Genomic DNA, 20,513 nt, shown 5'->3' on the forward strand with positions numbered 1-20,513 from the left:
TTTGCCTGTTGAAGCTATTAAACACCTTATGAACCTTACATTTCATCAGATGATGCGGAAAAAGCGACGCTCCTCTGTGGATCAAGGAGAGGGAAATACTACAGCCAGCAGTAAGTTTTATCTAACATAACACCACAGCAGGTCACCACTGTCTGACAGTACAGGGTTCCCCAGTGAAGATCCTCAGCTTGCCAAATACAGATATGCTCTATCTATCGATCTATCTGTGATGCCAACGAAGATATCCAAATGCACAGGTTCCTGTTATACTGTTAACAATATTTTTCACAATGAGAGTAAAGCAGAATCAAGATTGTGACATTATCTGACAGGACCACTGCATGTTTCATGTTTCGTATCTCACTGACATGAATAGTTACACCAACATACTTGGAAAACTTCTGAATTTTACATTAACTGATGGTACATTGTCCTAAACTTTTTTTGTGCTGGACTGATTGATTTCATCTAACAGTAAATTAATGTAGAATATAATATCCATGTAAATGGTTTTGAAAATTGGCAAGGATAACACAAGACAACCTCTATGCTTATTTCCTTTGTGGTCTTTGATGGAAAGGTAAGGATAATCATCATCAAGAGTTTAAATGATACCTCATACAATCTAAATTACACAAAATACAATATAATATTATAATAGGTGTGTAGATGTGTAGATTCTGCCATAACAAATCCCAACAGTACATGAGATCATTCAGTTTGACCTGTTCATACAACACATTTTTACAGCAGATTTAAATGTGCTCCCTGCATTTATTTCCTTTGTGAATTTAGGTAACTTATCCCATAAAACCGCTACCGAGTGTAAAAATGTTCCTATTCTAATTTTGCTAGCAAGTGTATTAAATCTTTTGGGTACAAAGTACTCAGATATTCAGACACATCACCCTGAACAATCTTCGGAACAGCACACAATTTAATCTGGTCCAACATTTTGTAACCTAAGCCATTTAACTTTCTCAAAATGAGGGGGGTCCCATGTGAGTGGCAACTGGTAGCCCCAGACTAATTCTGACAAGCTTGTTGTGTGATACTGTTTCATTAAAGGTTTATTCTCTTTTGTCTATAGAGACGAAGAAGAGCCGCAGCGCTGGTCGCCAAACCAAGGAAATTGCTCCAGAAGAAATAAATGAAAGTGTGTTTTGCGTCTTTCTTCGTGGGGCAGGTGTCACCTTGAGACAAAGTGGCTCATCCAATGAGATTGGTAAGCATTCCAAGTTTCAAAATATACCAGGCCAGTAGTTGAAATCTGTTTTTCCACTTCTGATTTTGTCATCATCTTTTTCTTCCCAGCTGTTGACCAAGTAGTTTTCCAAAAAAGGATACAGCAACAGCTACAGAAAAGTCCCAGGTACCCCGGGGTAAGTATAGTCACCATCACTATACAAAATTAAGGCTTAATATAAGAAAATTATGTGTTATTGACATTTCATGTCTCAGATTGTGCAGGAATTCACCACTGGATTGGAGGCTCATATTGAAGATCCTGAGAGGTTTAGGAACTGCCTCCTTCCATGTGTCCCACGATTGTCTGATGGAGACGTCAGGTAACTTTCAAAAAACTTGCAATGCTCAGACAGACAACTTGAGGTGGAACTTTAATTCATGGAAGGCACAGCTAAGATGCATAACAAACTTTGGTATGACAATCACCCCTCCGTCTGCCAAGAGATGGACTCATTAACTTGGAAACAAAGCATTTCATTGGTTTTTGCCACTTGCTCAACTGGTCAAGTGAGTTGCTAGATTTACTAGCCCAACCTGGCATTTTACTTGCCCCGGGGAAGCAGGCAGGCCTTGTTGTTGAACCATGGGTGTGTATGATGTGACATACCGATGTTTTGCTCTGTGTTGCAGTGGTGTCAGCTCATTCCAGGAAAGTCTCCTGCGTATGCTGTTGGGGATTGAGATGCTGCAGGTGAGATGTGTCACCTGTGTTGGCAAAGTGTGTCATACAGAAAAACAGAAGTTTCACTTACTGCTATGAGGCATGCAAATGTTCACTGTGCAAAGTAGAGCCCGTATTGGTCTCTGTAGTATTGGTCAACCAATATTGGCCTATCACAGTTATATTGGTCTATATTGTTATCTGTATATATGTTGTGTAGTTTTTTTTAAACATCATAAAAAGATTTTTATTTTATAGCCAGTAGTTTGTGTATATTTGATCATTTTTTCTTAATTCAGGTTTAATATTTGAATATATTTTGTTCCATTTTTGTTTTTATTTGTAGTTTTATATAATTATTGAAAATTCTGGTGGAAGTTTACTGTTTAGTGCCCTGATATTATTCTGGACAATAAGTTTATTGTTAAACTGAAAAATGTCCTGCCTCCATTATATATCTTTGTCAATTTATGTATATATTGTATTATATTATATTATATTATATTGAGAATATTGGCTGATAAATCCATGTCTGAATTTTATTTGCTCCCTAGTATCGGTATTGGCATCTGTCCTAAAAGTCCATAATCAGTCTGGCCATCTGATAAGTGTACATGTGCAGCGTATCTTCCACACTTGCTTAACTTGCTTTTCTCTTTGATACAGACTTTCATCATTAACGTTTTGCTCGAGAAACTCCCTGAATTTATGTTTGACGGGTCTGTATTTCACATGACATCACTTTGTAGCTTTTCAACCATTTTCAAACACTTTTTTCCCCACATGATCTTGTTTTCCTAAATGTCATATCTTTTTCATGTTTTTCACAGCGCTGGAGATGGAGGGCTCAGTGTTCCTCGCATAATTATTAACCAGCTTAAATGGCTAGACAGAGTTGTGGACAGCAAGGTAGTAATTTCTCTGATGACAGGTCTTGTTGCATGTACAGTCATCACAGACATTTAAGTGTTTTTATTTTTGCTGATCTGTTCCATTAGACCTGTAATCATGTGTTTTTTTTCTTCATATCAGTCATCACTGCTCTCTAGATGGTGATGTGCTTGTTTACTCCTGCTCTCTCTCTGGTCTGTAATTTGCAGGAGTTGGCAACGAAGCTCATGGAGCTGGTGTCAGTAGCACCAGTGGAGGTTCAGCGTGACATCATCACCAGTCTACCAGAGATACTGGAAGATTCCCAGCACAACGATATAGCCAGAGAGCTCAAGTGTGTACCGTAAATCTCTGCTACAGATCTGTGGTTCTTGTACTGTATGTGTGGTGTCAGAGTTTCTGATTACTTTCATAATGTTCTCTGTAGCACTTTACTCCAGGAGAACACTCAGCTGACTGTCCCCATCCTGGATGCCCTCTCTAGTCTGAACCTCAGTTCTTCATTACTGATGGAGGTACTACAAACACACACATAAACACACACAAACAAGAGGGCTGTGTCGAGTGTAACTTATTTACATTCAAAGCTCCCATTGAGGTTTTGGAATAATGTTTAGAATGACTTTTTGTATTTTATAACAATCCTTGAAAAAATGCTCAATTTGAATAAGTTGATTTATTGGATCAAATGAGTCTTTTTTTAATTATATTAAAAATTTTAAATAAATATAACTCATCAGTTTTGTCAGCATAAATGTAATTTATGGAGCTGTTAGATTGCTGCTCGGCTGCCCTGAGGTGTGTGCCTCGTTTGTTAAAATGTTGGTAAAATGTTGTTTTTAAAGGCTTGACACCAACAAATATAGATTAAAGTAGAATACATCATTAGATAAAAATATGTTGTTGAATTTTGGGAACAAATGCATCTATCTTTTTCTGTACATTTGGACTTCAGGCCTTTACAACGCTCTGAGAGTTACTGGAAATTGTGTTTGGATTACACAACTCGGAAATAATCCTACACAACAGCAACTTGAATCTAATGCTAATAATATTAGTGTAGCCTAATCTTTATCTGTAACTGTGCAGAAATACAGGGTTCAAACAGAATTAATTTACATGCAAAAAAGCTGCACTCAGATGTTTATTTAGAATTCAAATGTCAGTGTTGGCTTTTGAAGCCCTAACTCACACTAATCCACTTAGTTTTAGTGAATAATTGAAGGCAAAGTGTATGTCACTGTGTTGTTATCTGTTACTGTTTTCTGTCTCAGGTTCGTGGAGCCGTTATGGCCACTTTGGCTGCAGTGCAACTGGAAGATCTGCCAGTGATGGTCAAGTTCATCCTGCACTCTCTCTCAGCTGCTGATGCGTATGAGGTCAGAGTTCAACAGCTTTGTGCATTTTAAAACATAACATATCAATTGTGTTCTGGTTGTTACAGTACTTAAGTTTTAAAATCAAGAAAAAATAATTTGGCAGAAATAAAAATAAAAACAAGACTTTAGAATAAAATGAAAAATTACTGCAACAACATTGTGTGCTTGTGTACAAAACTAACTAAAATAAAAATATAGAGGAATTGTCTTTAGTTTTTGTCAATTTGGATAAATTTGTGAACATAAGCATGAGGAGGCATTTGTACGTATGTTTATTGATGTTGATTGATGGGATGTTTACATGACTGTGAGTCAACCGCCTTCACAGAGTGCTGTGTTTGTATTGTAATAACTATTCTGAACTTATGAAAGTTTACTCTCGAAAAATACCTCAAATTATGATTAAAAACACACTATACTAATATTGAAACTAATTAAAACTAAACATTATTAAACAATACAAACTAAACTGAAAGAAGCAAACCCACTCTGGAAACTAACTGAAAATGAACTGAAATAAAAAATAAATAAATTGAAATGCAAATAAAAACTAGTGAAAAGTACAAACTATAATAACTCTCCTGTGTGCAGGTGGTGTGTAATCTGCGTAAAAAGCTGGAGTTGGAGCAGTGTGTTATCCCCTCTGTGCTGCAGGCCTCCCAGAGCCTCATGAAGAGCAAAGGATCAGCAGCGTAAGACAACACAGATTTTATTTCACTCACAGCTATACATCAGTGTTGTTTTGAAGTAGGCCTGTAGGTTTTAGATATTGTATTTCTGAAGATTTAATTTTGTAATTCTGCTTTTGGAGCAGGTCCGCCTCCGCACCAGCAGCTGGCAGCAGTCAGGACAGCGTTGCATTGATATTAGACGGCATCAAGTCGGCAGTGCGATTCCAGAAAACCATATCTGAGGCTTGGATCAAGGTGGGAAAATAATGAGTTCTTAATCTCTCTCGCCTCAGCTGATTACTAAGTTCTGATCACTTTTCTTATTTCTAATGGCCAACAGTCTTCTAAATTTCAGTGTTGCATACTGAACTTTTATTGTGTTGTTTTTCATTAGGCAGTCGAGTCTGTGGATGAAGTGGAGAACCATAAGGTGAGTGTCACGTCCTCAGTTCAGGGTACCACCAGTTACCAGGCCTGAGGTTTCCACACAAATCAATAGAACCAATCACAATGTTCGTTTACAATAAAATCTGCGTAGAAAAAAACCCCCCTGCATCACGTACATGCAATTTAATAGCAGCAACATGTTGAATGTTCTTTTTCTCATGATGTTATTTCAAAGTGTATACATGTCATTCATCTAAAATGCATGTTTTATGCTTTCATATCTCATTAATAACACTTTCACTGACATTAGGCTGGAGACCTAATTTACCTGTTACCTGAAAATGCAAGCCTTCAGCCTATCCAAAACTCCTGTTGGGTAGATTTGGTTGATCACAGATGCATAAAATAAGCACAGCAGAAACCACAGATAGGTCAGACCACAATGTTTAATTATATATCTTTCAATGTTACGACTAAAAATTGCAACAGAAATAAACAAATTTGCTGATTTTACATTTCCCTGCAATTCAAATCAACTACCATTTTCCTACCTGGTAGTGACAGTTGTTGTTAGCGTGACTTCAGCAGTTCGGTCTATAAAGAATAATTGCAAAACATGACTTTTTTCATTTTGAAAACAGTTTTAAAGGTGTAAATGATGCACAGAGACCGTTATTTAGTCATGAAAATGTTAAGAATCATCATTTTTAATGGATGTATAGACACACCAGGCTTTTTACACTCATTATTAGCTCATATCGTTCTATATACTAATTATCATCTTCAAAACCAGTCGCAAAGTTTGGCTGTGGACACAATATGACATTTTGAAATCAAGGACATGTAGGAACTTTTATGTATCCTGTTTTATGTCTGCCTATGGCGATGTATATCTATATGTGCCTCCTTAAAATGTGCTCTGCTGTGTCAGGTGATCGATCTACTGGTGCTGTTCATCCTTCACTCCACCAACGCCAACCAGAGCCGTCGGGGGGCGGAGAGGGTGCTGAAGGTGAAAGTGAGGACTGGACTGATCCAGGAGGCTCTGCTCCAGAAGACCTTCAGGGACTATGCTCAGGTGGGTCAGTCTGCAGACAAACAAGCTTAAATTTAAAGTGCATGTAATTTTTTATACTGATGTAGTGATGTATTATTATTTAAATAACATGCATTAATGTTTATACTCTAGGTCATGCGGGGGTATTTCCCTTCCATCCTGGCTTTGGCTCAGACTTTGCTGCGCTCCCCTGACCCCTGCGTGGTGCCTTTCGGGGGACACATGTACCGACACGCATTCACTGCTTTTGACTCTTACTGCCAACAGGTGGGTTTGGGGTTCATTTTTTAATGTTTACGAGTGTGGTTATCTGTTCTGGAATATATAAATGTGTCTGACTCATTTCATTTCTGTCCTGTGTTACGTTTTACAGGAAGTGGTGGGCTCTTTAGTGACCCATGTGTGCAGTGGTGTGGGTGGGGAGGTGGATGTGGCTCTGGAGCTGCTCTGTGGTCTGGTTACAGAAAAGCCCTCAGAAATGGCTCTGTATGCTATTTTTGTCAAGGTAAGGAGGTGATTTATATATGAACTACTGTAGCTGCTAATCAAAGCACACTGGAAAAAAATGTATAAATGGAATTTAAGTGATAAATTTAACAATAAATTTAAGTGCCACTAGCCTGTAGCTAGGAGTGAAACTAACATTTATTTTTGTTATCCATTAATCTGCAGATTGTTTTCAAAATTAATTGTTTAGTCCACAAAATATCCCAAAATTGTGGAAAATGGTCATCACAATTTCCCAGATTCCAAAGTGACATCTTCAGATTTAAATCTTTACATTTAAAAAGATAACCAGCAAATGTTGTACGTTTTCGATTGAAAGTGTCTGAAAATATTAACTGATTATTAAAATAGTTGGCAGCTAATTTTCTTTGAGTCAGCTAATTGATCAACTGACTGATCGTTGCCACACTGCTTGTAGTCCCTGATGGTTGACTGACAAAAGTTCATGAGGGTTTCTGCGAGTCCTTGCAATGTCCAAAATCCAGTAATCTGAATTTTAGGCCTTAAAATGTCTTACATATGATTTTGAAAGCTCTTCAAATGTATTGGATTATCTAACATTACTTATATGAAGTTGCATTAACTTCATTCTCATTTTTAAATCTGTTTTTGGGGAAAATATTTATTGATCACATTGATTCATATCAGCTGAGAAAAGAAAACCAATATGGAACCAGTAACCTCCAATGCAAACAGTGTTGCCTTGTCAGAATTTTTTGGCCCCCACCCAGCAAAGTTCATGCTTCACCTTCAAGTGCACAATATTTGACACAGGGAATCTTGGACTACATGGATAACCTCACACCGCAGCAGATCCGCAGACTTTTCCACCTTCTGAGCAGACTGGCTTTTGGGCAACAGCAGCAGGGATCTCACATCCAGGTGAAATGTTGTCTTTAACATTCACTTTTTCCGCCTCTTCTGGCCATCCTTTCTCTTGCCGACCTACAGTCCCTCTCTCTGCGTCTCCCCTCAGGATGACATGCACATAGTGATCCGCAAACAGCTCTCCAGCACCGTGCCCAAGTACAAGCGCATCGGCATCATTGGTGCTGTCATGATTGTAGGCAGCATGGGGGCTGCCAGGTAAGGGCTTTTATTCACAGGTATGAGCTGCATTTTTCTGGTTCATTCTGTCACTTTATTACTGAATGTCTCGATCCTTCTCTCTGCCCTTCCACCCCCACACAGAGTCAAAGTGAGGGAGTCACAGAATGGATCCTTTCCCCAGGAGACGTTCAGACAGGTACATATTGGACAATTACATATTCAAAATGAATGTGTGTGTTGCAAGATATTGCAGTTTGTGATTTTGTGTGATTGTGATTGATGTAAGAGCAGGTTTCTGGTCTGGAGACATGTTCATGTATGTGTGTATTGCTTGTTGCAGGTGACAGGCCTGTTGGAGTTGGTGAAGTCGAGCAGTGAAAGCTCACCTGAGGCTGCTGCTCTGTACTATGATGAACTGGCCAACCTGATCCTGAGCTCCACCCTGGACTCACAGGTGCAGGTGTGTCTCAAATAAACATTTACCTTGCTTATTACCTCTTAATAGTATTTTAAATTCAACATATATATTACTATTAACATGCATCCACCTTCATGAGATGCAACTAAGGTATGACTAAGCATTCTTCTGTTATCTTCTTGCTGCCAACAGGAAACAATCTCAAAGACTGTCCTAAATGACTTCCAGGATGACTTTGTGGTGGATCTGGGGCCAGAGATATTAGGGTTAGTGATGAACAGCTGGCAGGATAAAAGAAGTTAATCATTTTAATACACTTCCATTCCTATGATTCATGTCATTAATCCCGCTACCTGTGTTCTTCAGCTCCTTTCCCTTTCCAGCCCATGTCATGTACAGCCTGGATGAGGATGAGAGTCAGGGTGGCATCGTCATCAACCTGCTGCCTCTGCTGGCTAAAGACATCCAGAATAAAGGAGAGCAGCATAGTCAAACCAAGAAGGCAAACAAGTCAGTCAGCTCACAATGTAACAGAAAATTTAGTTAGCATTTCACTTGTACTGAAGTGACATTTATAATTTCATTATATGGTGTAATATCTTACAAACAGGCATGACATGTATGTGTTTCTCATGTTTTGTGTGTGTAGGCGAGTGTCCCCTCTCTGTCTGTCTCCATTTTTTCGCCTCCTGAGACTCTGTGAGGAGAAACAGCACCAGGGAGACCTCGAGGAGATCGACGCCCTGCTGGGTGAGGAAGTGGAAATCACACTTTTCTCTATTTTGAGTTTGTTCTCATTTTTTTTTTTTTTTTTTTTAAATATTGTTTTTGTGTTTTTACATTTTTTGGAACACAGGCTGCCCTCTGATCCTGACAGACATGGACGTAGTTGACAAAATGGAGAGCCTGTCGAAAGCTGAGAGGGAGTTCCTCTGTACTTTGCTGTTTCACACCATCAACTGGTTCAGAGAGGTAACTGCATGATTTGAACCACTTTTTTTCCCCAAATTTAGGGGATATGAGATGAAAGCAATGTCTTACCTCTGTTTTGTGTGTTAGGTCATAAATGCATTCTGTAGACAAAAAGAAGCTGAGATGAAGATGAAAGTGATGACTCGTCTGCAGAACATCACCTACCTTCAGACACTGTTGGAGAGGGCTTTGGCAGGTGATCCATCAATACTCCTTAATTTCCTCATTAAGCCACATGGTGTCCATTCTACCAAAGACTTTAGAATAACATACATTTTTCTTCTTTAACATGTTTTTCAGGAACACCTGGTTATGTTCCACCTGTTGCCAACTTTGATGGAGAAAACACAGATGGGATTGTACCTAGCTCCACTGCTCCTGTGAATAAGGCAAAGAAAGGTAAACATGCTGAAGAGAGGATATTTCACCTTACGTTAGTGAGACCAAATACTCTGAATAAGGACAACTTGCAGATTTTTTTGTCACATTAAAGCAAAAAGCCCCAAGAGGCTGTGGTTTACAGTGATGTTGTTAGGCACAACATGAAGCCCACTTAGCTGTTCTAAAATCACTGTAAACCACACCTCATGTAGCTTATTGCTTTCTTAAAGCAGCTGCTACACAAGCCTAGCAAGGTTTCATGACATAAATATACACCAACAAAAAATGCAATCATCTATTTATAAGAAGTAATCATTCTTCTGCCAAGCAGTTCTTCAGCAAAAGCTCTGAAAACTGTAAAATGTATCAGATTATCTGTTTAACAGACTAATCTTTGTCTCTTGACTTTTCCAGCTCTTCAAGTTCTCTGTCATTAATTTCAAGTCAATGTGCTTTGCGCAGTAATGCTGATATAATGGGGCTGCATGTCAGGAGTATTTTGCAGTGGCTTGGAGCTTAGCTCTGCCAATCATATTCAAGGACCAGAACTATCTGCTTTATAATATGCTATTTAGATGGCCGAGGGAAGAAGAGGAAGGCACCGGGTAAGAATTCCTTAGAGAGCGGCTCTCAGCTTCAGGAGTCGACTGAAGCAGACAAAACTCAGCAGGTAAGCCTTGACTTTCCCACATTTAATCTTATATTTAATGTAACTGGGCTGAAAGATGATTCTGCTTTTGCTAAAGGAGCAACCAGAGAAGGAGAAAGAAAAAGAGGTCCGGCAAGGTGTCAGTTTGGTGTCCTACAGACCGTTTTTCAGAGAGCTGGACATGGAGGTGCTGAGTGTGCTGCAGTGTGGCCTGCTGTCTCGCTCACTGCTGGACTCTGAGCTCCACACCAAGGTAAGAGAAATACATGTTTATTTTTATAATTGCTTATAAAAGAGGTCTTTTGTGTGTGTTTTTACAGCACTTTAGTTACCTATTTATTTACTGAGATAAGTAAAGTTGAGTGATATACAGAAGAAAATACTTGATCCTCCTCCGTACAAATTAATATATATATGTATATATATATGTATATATATATATATATATGTATATATATATATATATATATATATATATATATATATATATATATATATATATATATATATATATATATATATAACATTCTAACATTCTTCCATGATTGAGGTGCAAGAGGAGGTTCTGCTGGGTGCTGCTGAGCTGGTTTTCCTGCTGGAAGACATGCTGCGCAAACTGGAGTTCAGTCTTACAGCTGCACCGGCCAAGAGAGCCCCTTTCCTGAAGGTACAGAAAAAGGCTGATGAATATAGCGATAAATACAGATCAGAGTGGTCATGACAGTCATTGACACTGCCTGAGGGAAAAACTGTTCTTCTGTCACAATAAACGTAACACATTTTAGGTTATCATCAATTCAATTATTGTAATAATGTTTTTGAAGCATGCAAATCAAATGAAGGCCTGAGGAAAGGTAACTCTCTGTTCTTGGTTAAGGAGATTTGAAACTGTCATAAAAGTGTAATAGACAGCCTCAAAGAAGGCGAAACTTAATGAAATATTGTCTTTCTTTTCTGCAGGGACGGAGTGATAAGAGTGTGGGCTTCTCCCATCTACAACAGCAGAGCCCTAGGGACATTGCTTCGTGCTGCATCCAGCTGCTGCCTGCCCTCTGCTCACACCTGGAAAACTGCCACAACCATTTTCAGGTATAAACACAAACAATAAGTGTCTTTCCATATGCCTCTTTTTATGTGCATTTTCAGTTCGTGCAGAAAAGTGAAAGTTGAAACACAAAAACTTTAAAATATATTGGGAAATACTGGAAAAAGGTTTTATGCTTGGCTGACGTGGAACAGTTTGTGCACTGATAAAATCAAAATTTGACAAAGTGCAACGATTCCATCTGGTTTTCCCTGTTTGAGATACCTTAAATTAGTGCAACCTGCTGTTTATTTCCACTAACCAACTCCACATATTTGTAAAACAGTAGTGGATGGAAATATGCATTAATTTGCATTTTCAATGTGCTACAGTTGAATGGCAATCTAGGTAAACTGTAGTTATGGGACCTTGTGTCTTTCTCACAATTGTCTTGAGCATTTTTTGTGCATTTTTTTCACAGACATTGCTGTCTGAGAACAACGGTGTTGTGGATGGACCTGCTACAGATGTTCAGGAGCACCAGCTGATGTCATCAGGCTACCAGCTGCTCCTGCAGGTCCTGAACACCACCTTCAGCTGGTGAGGAGGACCAGAGACACTGACTTATATAAATATTCAAAGGCTAAATCTTTTAAATCTGTAAAATGTCAAAACATTATGTGTTTGGAGGTGTTGGCGTGTTCTGTTCAGTTTCGCCCCTTATATATGTCTGTGTGCGTGCATTTGTCAGGTCTGGATTCAGCCAGTCAGCCCAGCGGAGCTTACTGAAGAAGGCCCTGGGAGTTTTGGCTGGACGACTAAAAGAGGGAGGTGCTGAAATGACCCTGGAAAAACTTGTAAAGTAAGTAATAAAGTTTAAGAGCCCTAGATGCTCTGATTTATTTATTTATTTCTAATTTCTATTCATTTATAGATATTATATATTTATATTTATCTATTTATTTATACTCGAGATCATATTGGGGTGACCCACATTTACAAAGACATTCAGTCATTTATAGAAACAAAGAAAAGGAACATAAAACAACATCAAAGAGATATACTGACAGAGAAAAGGCAATACCACGAGTATCTAATAAAAAGCCATTAAAACCCTTTAGAAAAGATGATTTGATAGAAAATAAAATACAGTTGTGTACGAGAAGAGGTTGGGAGGTTTAAGATCAAATTTCTTACACTTATAAGTGTCTTGATTTTGTGGAGGTGCTGTATGAATCAAATACAACCAAATAGTTGATTTTCTTTTTTTTTTTTTACCACATTCATTTAATTTGGTGCTCTATCACAGTTGAAAAAAGTGAATGCAGTATCCTCTCTGTTCAGAATGCCTGCAACACAATAGATGTTGTCTTACAAATAATTGTAGTATTTAATATCCGTGGGCCAGCACAGAACTAGACACAATTGCTAAATGTTCTACAGTGAACTGTTATTACCAGAGTTGTCTAACACTGTCAAGTAAAATGGTTTTATTTGTGTTTTTCGGTGATGACAGAATCAAATCTTTGCCCCCTTTCTGTTTTGTTCAGACACAGCTTCGAGTACCTGGTAAACTTCCACAGCACAATGCCAAGTCTCAGCACAGCTCTGTGTCTCTCTCAGCTTCTGTCAATCGTGGCAGAAAAAGGAGGGAACCCTGCTGCGTTTAGAGAACAGATCGGTCAGTCTGACATGTTACTTCATTTGAACCAATTTCTCTACTGTCCAACATGACTGTGATGATGATTGGCTGATTTTTTTCTTCCCAGCTTCTCTGACAAAACGTTTCCTGAGCCAAGAATGGGTGACACCCAGCGGAGAAAAGGAGCGAGGGAAAGATTTCAATGAAGCACTTAACACTCTCCTCAGGTGTGTCTGCATGTCATAAATACCCATTTTACACAAAAAAAGAAAAGCTGCCTGCAGAATTGATTGAAAGCAACTATGATACTTTTAATAGAGCCTAATGGATAAACTGGCAATGGATTTTAGTTGACTGTCACCTGAAGGTCGATGAGTTGAATCATCAGTCAGACATCCCTCAGTCAACTGAGATTCTTCGAGTCGAGCTGCCATTTATGTTTTTTTTGTTTGTTTGTTTTTTTTAATGAGTCAGTGTACATAACAGTAACAGTCTTAAACAGAAAGAAGCTTATATAAATGCACAGGACCAACATTTCAATGAAGGATAATAAATAAGAGTAATCAAATATTTTTATATTTATACTATATCATGTTAATTAATGTGCACTGCCCCTTCTTAAATAAAATAAACAAACCATTATTGGTATTAGTATATAAGGAGTGATAGCTAATAAGTGACAAGAAGTTTCAATACAGGAATGACATAGATAAGTTTGTGGTGATTTAGAAATCATGACCACCACAGTAATGATGATCAGTGACAACTGTGAAGTATGTAGTAAAAATTAGGATCAGCCATTTAGGTAAGGTAAGCCTTAAAGTTCCAGTATTGGTGGGCTCTTGCTCAGGAGAATCCTACATACTAACTCAATAATGTAAAGTTAACTTATCTAATAAAAGAATTTAAATTGATTCGGACAGTAAAGCACAATAGGAAGATCATCTTGAAAGAAACATTGATGGTTTTGTATGTTTCTTTTGCAAATTGGTGTTTGTGATGTTATTTGCAATGCAAACTGCTGAGGGAAGTTCCTAATGGCTCTTTGACAAATGTTTACACACCATGCAGTGCAGCAGAAGCAAACGAACAACCATCAACTCCAGGAAGCTGTGCTGTTCACCCACATACCACACAAGTAGTTCAGTGTGTTTGTAGCCACTCAGTAAATGAATGTCAGTATTTTGTTAAGTGTTTCTCACAGTTACACACAGCTATGACTGCAGCACATTAGTCCTTAACTTGGAAGGAGTTCTTAAAGTCAGGATGGTTTCACTCTCTCCAAGCATACATGCTCCCCCCAACTACATCCTTGTTCCCAAGCACCTAAAAGTGTTAGCACATTAATAAGACACACAGTTGTAGTTAAACACATTTATTTTTTTTTTTTATCAGGTATGGTATTGTTATAATTGTGAACAAAAATCAAAAATGTCTTTTCTCCTGTCTCTGTAGCATCTACCTAGAACATGTTGATGATGTTCTGAAGGCAGTGGAGGAAATAGCTGGAGAAGGAATTCCTGAGCTGCTTAATGCAGCAAAAGATGAGAGCTCTGCGTCATGGCCCACTCTGAACAGGTAGAGCCTCATCCCCACCATCAGTCCTCTGTGATTAGCTATCTTGGAGGCAAATCGAAGGATGTGACTTACAAAAATTCATGTTTTTGTTATTCCATTGTTCATTCTTCTATCTTCTCTTTTCCTTCAGACAGACATTCCTGGTGTTCTATAAAGTGTTAATGGCAGAGCTGGACAAGGCTGCCAGGAAGATTCCTGCTTGTAAAAGCAGTGACAACACTGAGGTCAGCCACTAGGTGTCACACTGCACAATGTGTTCCCATCATACAGAACACCTCAGAGCTCAGTGTAATCAGATCCACAAAACACCACTAATCATCCACTAAACAGAACATTGATATATACCAATTTGTTTATATGTGTGAACTGTGTATTAGCCTGAAGTGCATTTGTTACTGTGCAGTATGATGCTGAACTAAAGGTTAGTTTCTCCTGCTGTATTTTGTGTGCGTATTATTTCAGTTTTAAAACATGTGACCCATGTCCTCTGTCCAGGCTCAGAGTGAGAAGCTGCTGACGTGGAACCTGGCTGTCAGAGATTTTCATATCCTGGTCAACCTAGTTAAGGTCTGTTAGCATGATCTGATGACTGTGAATGTACTGATTCTGACAGTTGACCACATCTCTGTTTTCTGTGATAAGGAATTTCATTCATTTTGAGTAACTCATACTGCAAGTTAAATTAGAGGCGCCACTTTATAATCTTTTATCATTGAATCTCATCACTTTTATCTAATCTTTGTTAGCCTTGAACAAATCTACAGTTTGGTTCATCTGCTCACAAATTTGTCCTCTAATCTCATATTACAGGTGTTTGATTCTCGGTCGGTGCTCAATGTGTGCCTAAAGGTGAGCTGGCCGTGCATGCTAAAAAAAGATTTCACATTCAGGTGAAGGTGCTGTGACTTTGTTTTAACTGATTATAATGTTGTTTGTAGTATGGGCGCCTTTTCCTGGATACTTTCCTGAAGTTGGGGATGCCATTACTGGACAACAGTTTCAAAAGGCACAAGGTACACATGAAATCCTCTCACCTAAACTTACTAAAAGATTTTTTTAACTGGTTATGAAACAGTCTTTAATACTGATGCCTCTATATGAACTAAACAAGTTATCAAGACCATCAGCGAGAAGACTGACTCTTTCTAAGTAACTATCCAACAGGTTGGATTCTCCTTGAAATCAGATGAAATAAACTTGTTTACATTTTCCCAGGTGAGTATGAGTGAGTGGTGTGTTACCCAGTTAAAAAGAAGAACAAGAGTTTTCTTAAAATAATTTTATTCTTTGCATTATATTTTGTGGTTATAACAGTGGAAACACTATCGCTGTTGTCCCCAGGGGCAACAAAATATTAAATTTATTAGCGTTAGACTGAACGTTAATTTGTGTAAAAGTATGGCCTTGGAAACCCAGACAGTAGTGTTAAATAGTTGAAATTGATATTATTACTGAAAACACAGCTGCAATACACTAAACTGAAGGAAATTTGCCCTGTTCTTGTTTTAATTATAAAAGTCAATTAGCAGAGCACTGATGACATTTCCAGTGATTATCTAATCATTATTGGTGATTATGGTGTTGCTTATCTAGAGAAACTGATTTTGATATACAAGCAGAAATATTGTACTAAGACAGATTGTATTAAAGCACATAAGCATTTAGAAATGTCATATTACTTAAATAAGAGTTTCTAGTTTGTTCCTGAACAAACTGATTACTACCTTGCTTGCTGGGTGAGAGATGCCGGGGGCAATAGGGGTAGTTTCCTCCTCTCTGCTTTTGATATCCCTTCTTGTGGTCAAACTTCTTTATCCCCATTTGTGATACATGTTATCCCTGCTTCTGGTCAGACTGAATAAATCAAATTAATTACTTCTGGCTCCCAGTAGGAGGTGCAAGTTGATAATCCATACTAGCTATGCTAAAAAAACGTTTTGGGTCCTGATGACTGGAACCGTTACAAGTGATGCTGTTACACTAGCAATGATGACTGCAACTCACACATAGAAAGACACAACAAATCCAGTTCAAACCAGTTTTGTGACTGCCATTGTCAAGTTAACTGGTACTTTAAACAATAATAATCTCAGTATTGATGTTTGCTAGATATTGAATGTGAATACTGGTATGAAATGGCAACAAAGCATTTAGTCAGTGTTTGTTACTGAAAAATTCACATAAAAAGTCACAAGTCTATATTATAACTCAATTAAAATTTGAATATTTTTTTTTTTTTGTTTGGTTTTTCACAAATTGCACATTGTATGTACAGTAAGTGTGTGTTCTCTGCTTCAGTATCCTTTATTACCATTCAAACATGGGTTGGCGCAAGAGCATGGCTAAGCACAGAAAAACATTTTGTGTTGTGGTGTGAAAACATGCAAAATGAAGTTGGGCCAGTGAGATGACTGTGTGATGCTGTGTCTTTTCAAGGAAGATGTCCAGAGTCTGCTGAAAACCTTCCAGCTCAGCACCCGTCAGCTCCATCACATGTGTGGACACTCTAAGGTAACTACAGCTGACACAGTTTGTAGCTCATTTATCATTAACTTTTTAGTTAGAGAAATCTCTCTGTAAGATCCGGTTCCAAATCTACCAGTTCAAGAGTACAAAGTAATCCTTTTAAATCAGAGAAAAAACAAACCAAGTCTGGACAGAGCAACTAATTAGCCTTGTCATACTGTGTTGTGGCTCAGATTCACCAGGATATGAGTCTGACCAACCACGTACCAGCTTTAAAGAAGAGCCTGGAGCTGTTTGTTTACAGAGTGAAGGCCATGCTGATGCTCAACAACTGTCAGGAGGCGTTTTGGATTGGAAACCTGAAGAATCGCAACCTGAAGGTTTGACAGTACTGAACTTGTGATCTGTGTCTCTGTTCATTTTTGAGTCATTCACTCAACAGAACAATATATCCTGCAGGGTGAAGAGATTCTTTCTCAGGGATCACAAGAAAGTGAGGAGGATGATGATGAGGAGGAGCAACAACAACCTCAGGAGGAGTCAGAGGATGAGGTACCTTTCCATTACTATTTCCAGGATTCTTAGATATCATTATGTTCACATCTGGCACAGGAGTAGGATTAGCACCTAGCAGCTTTGCTCCAATCTAGACATCCTATTGTTTGTGTTTATCACGTACATTTAACGATAGATTTTTTTTTTTAAACAGTAGATCTTTTCACAGATACTGGGGGAAAAAAAACTTCTGATTGGTTCAGAACTTGCATATTTTTTTTCAGACACTACTTTTAAAAATTTACTGTCGCAGACAGGGTTGTTTTACATTCTGTTTCCTACATCCACAGTAGTGTTAGTGAGACAGAGGAGAGGATGATATATTGTGCGCTCTTGCGTTTTCACTCCTCGAACCAGGAGATCATTTAGTTATGTTGTTATGGGGTTTGTTTTAACCCCCCCCCCGCCCCCCCCCCTTTTTTTTTTAAGATAAAATATAATTTCAGCTGCACTTTTAAAATGAGGACATATGGGTTTTTTGCAGGTTACTCTACCTCAGAGACGAAAAAAAGAAATTAAAATGGATTCTCTTAAATTTGTTAAAGATAAGAGAAACTATGTTGTGGTTTTTATATATTTAAATTATGTATTTTTTAAAATATACATTCATTGCTTAGTTTGTGTTTTGCAGCTACACCCTACCTCAGACATGTTGTGTTTTTTGTCTGAGAAATAATTACAGGAATATTTTTCAGTCATAATTTGTCTGCAAGTTCATTCTGGTTAAAAAAGAAAAAAAAATATCTTGAAGCCAGTATCAGAAATCGGATTGAATCGTGAGTTAAATTTATCTTGACATCCCTACTTTCCAGTGATGCACTGATCGATTGGATGGTGACCAGAATCAGACAGTGTGTGAAGTAAATTTCCTATACAAACAATGAGATGGCCTGTTAACTCAGCCTTAATGCATTTATTTCTTATTTCTATTCTTTATTTTTTTTATTTTATTTTATTTTATTTATTTTTTACCATATAACTGAACATAGTGTGTAATTAAATAGGTAAATAAATAAGTCAGGTCAGAATCAGGCTGAGTAATGTGTAAACAAGCGTAAAGTGGGTGAAAAGATTAGCTGGAGTGTGGACCCAAACAGGTTTAATTTGATGGGATAAGCAGCACACAGTACTAATACAGCCAGTTATATAATCACTGTACTTCCACTGCTGCTGAGTGGGTCATTACTTTGTGAAGTTTAAACCATACAGGTCAGTCAACAGGCAGTTAAAACTGTAGAGGTCTGTGGGCTGATAAGATAAACTGGTAAAGCTCTCCAACATGCTAATGATTAGTGTCTGACACAGTTGACGGGGAAAATGTTTGATATGGTATCAGTTTCGAGGCCCCTGTCATGTAGTTTCTCCCTAATGCTGATTTATGTGAGCTGGTTCATAGCTTTAATTTTGGATGTTTGCCACTTGTTTTCATGTTCTCCCCATCAGGCCCAGGACAGTGACTCAGAGGAGAGTAAGAAAGTTCACAGAGAGGAAGACATGGATCAAGATGATATTACAGACGACTCTGACTAACACTTGCTACAACAGTAACTAACAGAACAACAAGCTGTTGGTGTTATTTTAAACATTTTGTGGACCACCTTTTGGAGTTTCAAATGCCAGAGGAGTTTTAATGTCTATTTACATCAACACTGTATGAATGTATTGAATACTGCAACTCAATGTGCATTTATAGGATCAATAATGCCAATATATAATCACAACTCTTATGTTGTTATACTGCAAGCACGTTAAAAAAATTAATTGGATGGATTTATGTTCTTCTACAGTCTGCTGAAGATAAAACATGCCTAATAATTAGGTGTTTGCACAGTAGGTAGAGTTCTTTAAAAATGTGTTGTTTGTTAATTCTGTTTGTTTGCTGACAAAATATTAATTGTTGAAAGACTTTCTTATTTGTCATTCAGTATTTAAACGGTTTCAAATAGTTTCTGTGAAAGATATTTTTTTGGACATTAGATTACAAATAAACAAACTTCTGATAGTGAAATAAAATTTAAAACTTGATTTGATTATTACTTGTTTTTATTTAGAGGCCTTTGTCTTTTGCCTCTGTCCCAGGTCTCATACATGATAAACAGCCACAGTTATTTTTGTTTTTTATGAATAATGTTTTTTTGTTTTTTTGTTTTTTTTTACATAACTACACTTTCACAATGACAACAAAGAGGTTAAAGGTTGTATATTAAAGAGTAAACTTTGTGGCGTGTAAGAGCATTGAGTTTGTATTCACTTATGTATTTAAGCATTTTTTCAAAGCAGACAACAACTAGTGAAGCTTGGGAAAAGAACATGGCAGTGCACAGACTAACACTGAGATCTTTGTTCCTGGGAAATCCCATAAAGAGGGACAGCAATGATTAGTGTAAGCTTGAAATGAAGGCAAAAAATCTCTTTGATACACTGAAATCCTGGAGACTCATTTGTGAACATGTTAAAGCAGGATTTGGAAAATGATTTAAACACTTTTGATACAAAAGTTGGGATTCATAAAAATTTAAATGGAAGAAAAATATTTGCATTATAATAAAGCAGATGTGTAAAAAAAAAACAAAAAAAAAACAAGAGGAACAGTCAGACAGGAGTTTAGTCAAGTAGTCATCTGCAGTATTTTGCAGAAAACTCTTATTTGTAGTTTAAAAACATTAAGTTATTAAATGTATGACTCAGTTCTCTGTGACAAATCATGGGGGTTAAAGGATTGGACAGATTTTCCACAGGGTTATAAGAGGGCTTATGGCGATTTCACTATACAGCAGCATCTATTTATTTTTTCAATCTAGTCTTTATTTAACATCTGTGGTTAATATTCAGCATCAACACTGAGTTGCAGACAGCAACATGAGCCAGGTGATACAAAATACATTGTGAGTCACAAACAAAACTAATTTTAACAACCCTTTTCAAATATACAAGGGCTTATTTTGTTTTATTACTCTTAATCCCAAATTCAGCCAAT

At 37.6% G+C, this 20,513-nt stretch overlaps 1 protein-coding gene across 1 annotated transcript; it reads left to right on the plus strand.

The window, feature by feature from the left end:
- The first annotated feature begins 49 nt into the window (after positions 1-49).
- On the plus strand, positions 50-19,556 carry fancd2 (FA complementation group D2). The gene is made up of 43 exons (XM_084733658.1): positions 50-110; positions 1,091-1,225; positions 1,315-1,382; positions 1,462-1,568; positions 1,879-1,939; positions 2,576-2,628; positions 2,740-2,818; positions 3,010-3,134; positions 3,228-3,315; positions 4,075-4,179; positions 4,771-4,871; positions 4,994-5,105; positions 5,245-5,280; positions 6,169-6,315; positions 6,427-6,561; positions 6,668-6,799; positions 7,576-7,683; positions 7,778-7,887; positions 7,993-8,047; positions 8,192-8,311; positions 8,462-8,535; positions 8,636-8,779; positions 8,919-9,019; positions 9,126-9,241; positions 9,329-9,437; positions 9,542-9,640; positions 10,198-10,292; positions 10,369-10,524; positions 10,822-10,938; positions 11,232-11,360; positions 11,777-11,895; positions 12,047-12,157; positions 12,846-12,976; positions 13,065-13,164; positions 14,393-14,515; positions 14,646-14,739; positions 15,011-15,082; positions 15,326-15,364; positions 15,454-15,528; positions 16,952-17,026; positions 17,215-17,361; positions 17,441-17,533; positions 18,980-19,556. Exons 1-43 carry the CDS (start codon positions 50-52, stop codon positions 19,064-19,066), a joined length of 4,344 nt encoding a protein of 1,447 aa, XP_084589784.1. The 3' UTR covers positions 19,067-19,556.
- Positions 19,557-20,513: the final 957 nt, after the last annotated feature.

The sequence above is a fragment of the Lutjanus erythropterus genome, chromosome 2 (assembly GCF_056507025.1).
Source record: "Lutjanus erythropterus isolate fLutEry1 chromosome 2, fLutEry1.hap2, whole genome shotgun sequence".
Taxonomy (NCBI): domain Eukaryota; kingdom Metazoa; phylum Chordata; class Actinopteri; order Lutjaniformes; family Lutjanidae; genus Lutjanus; species Lutjanus erythropterus.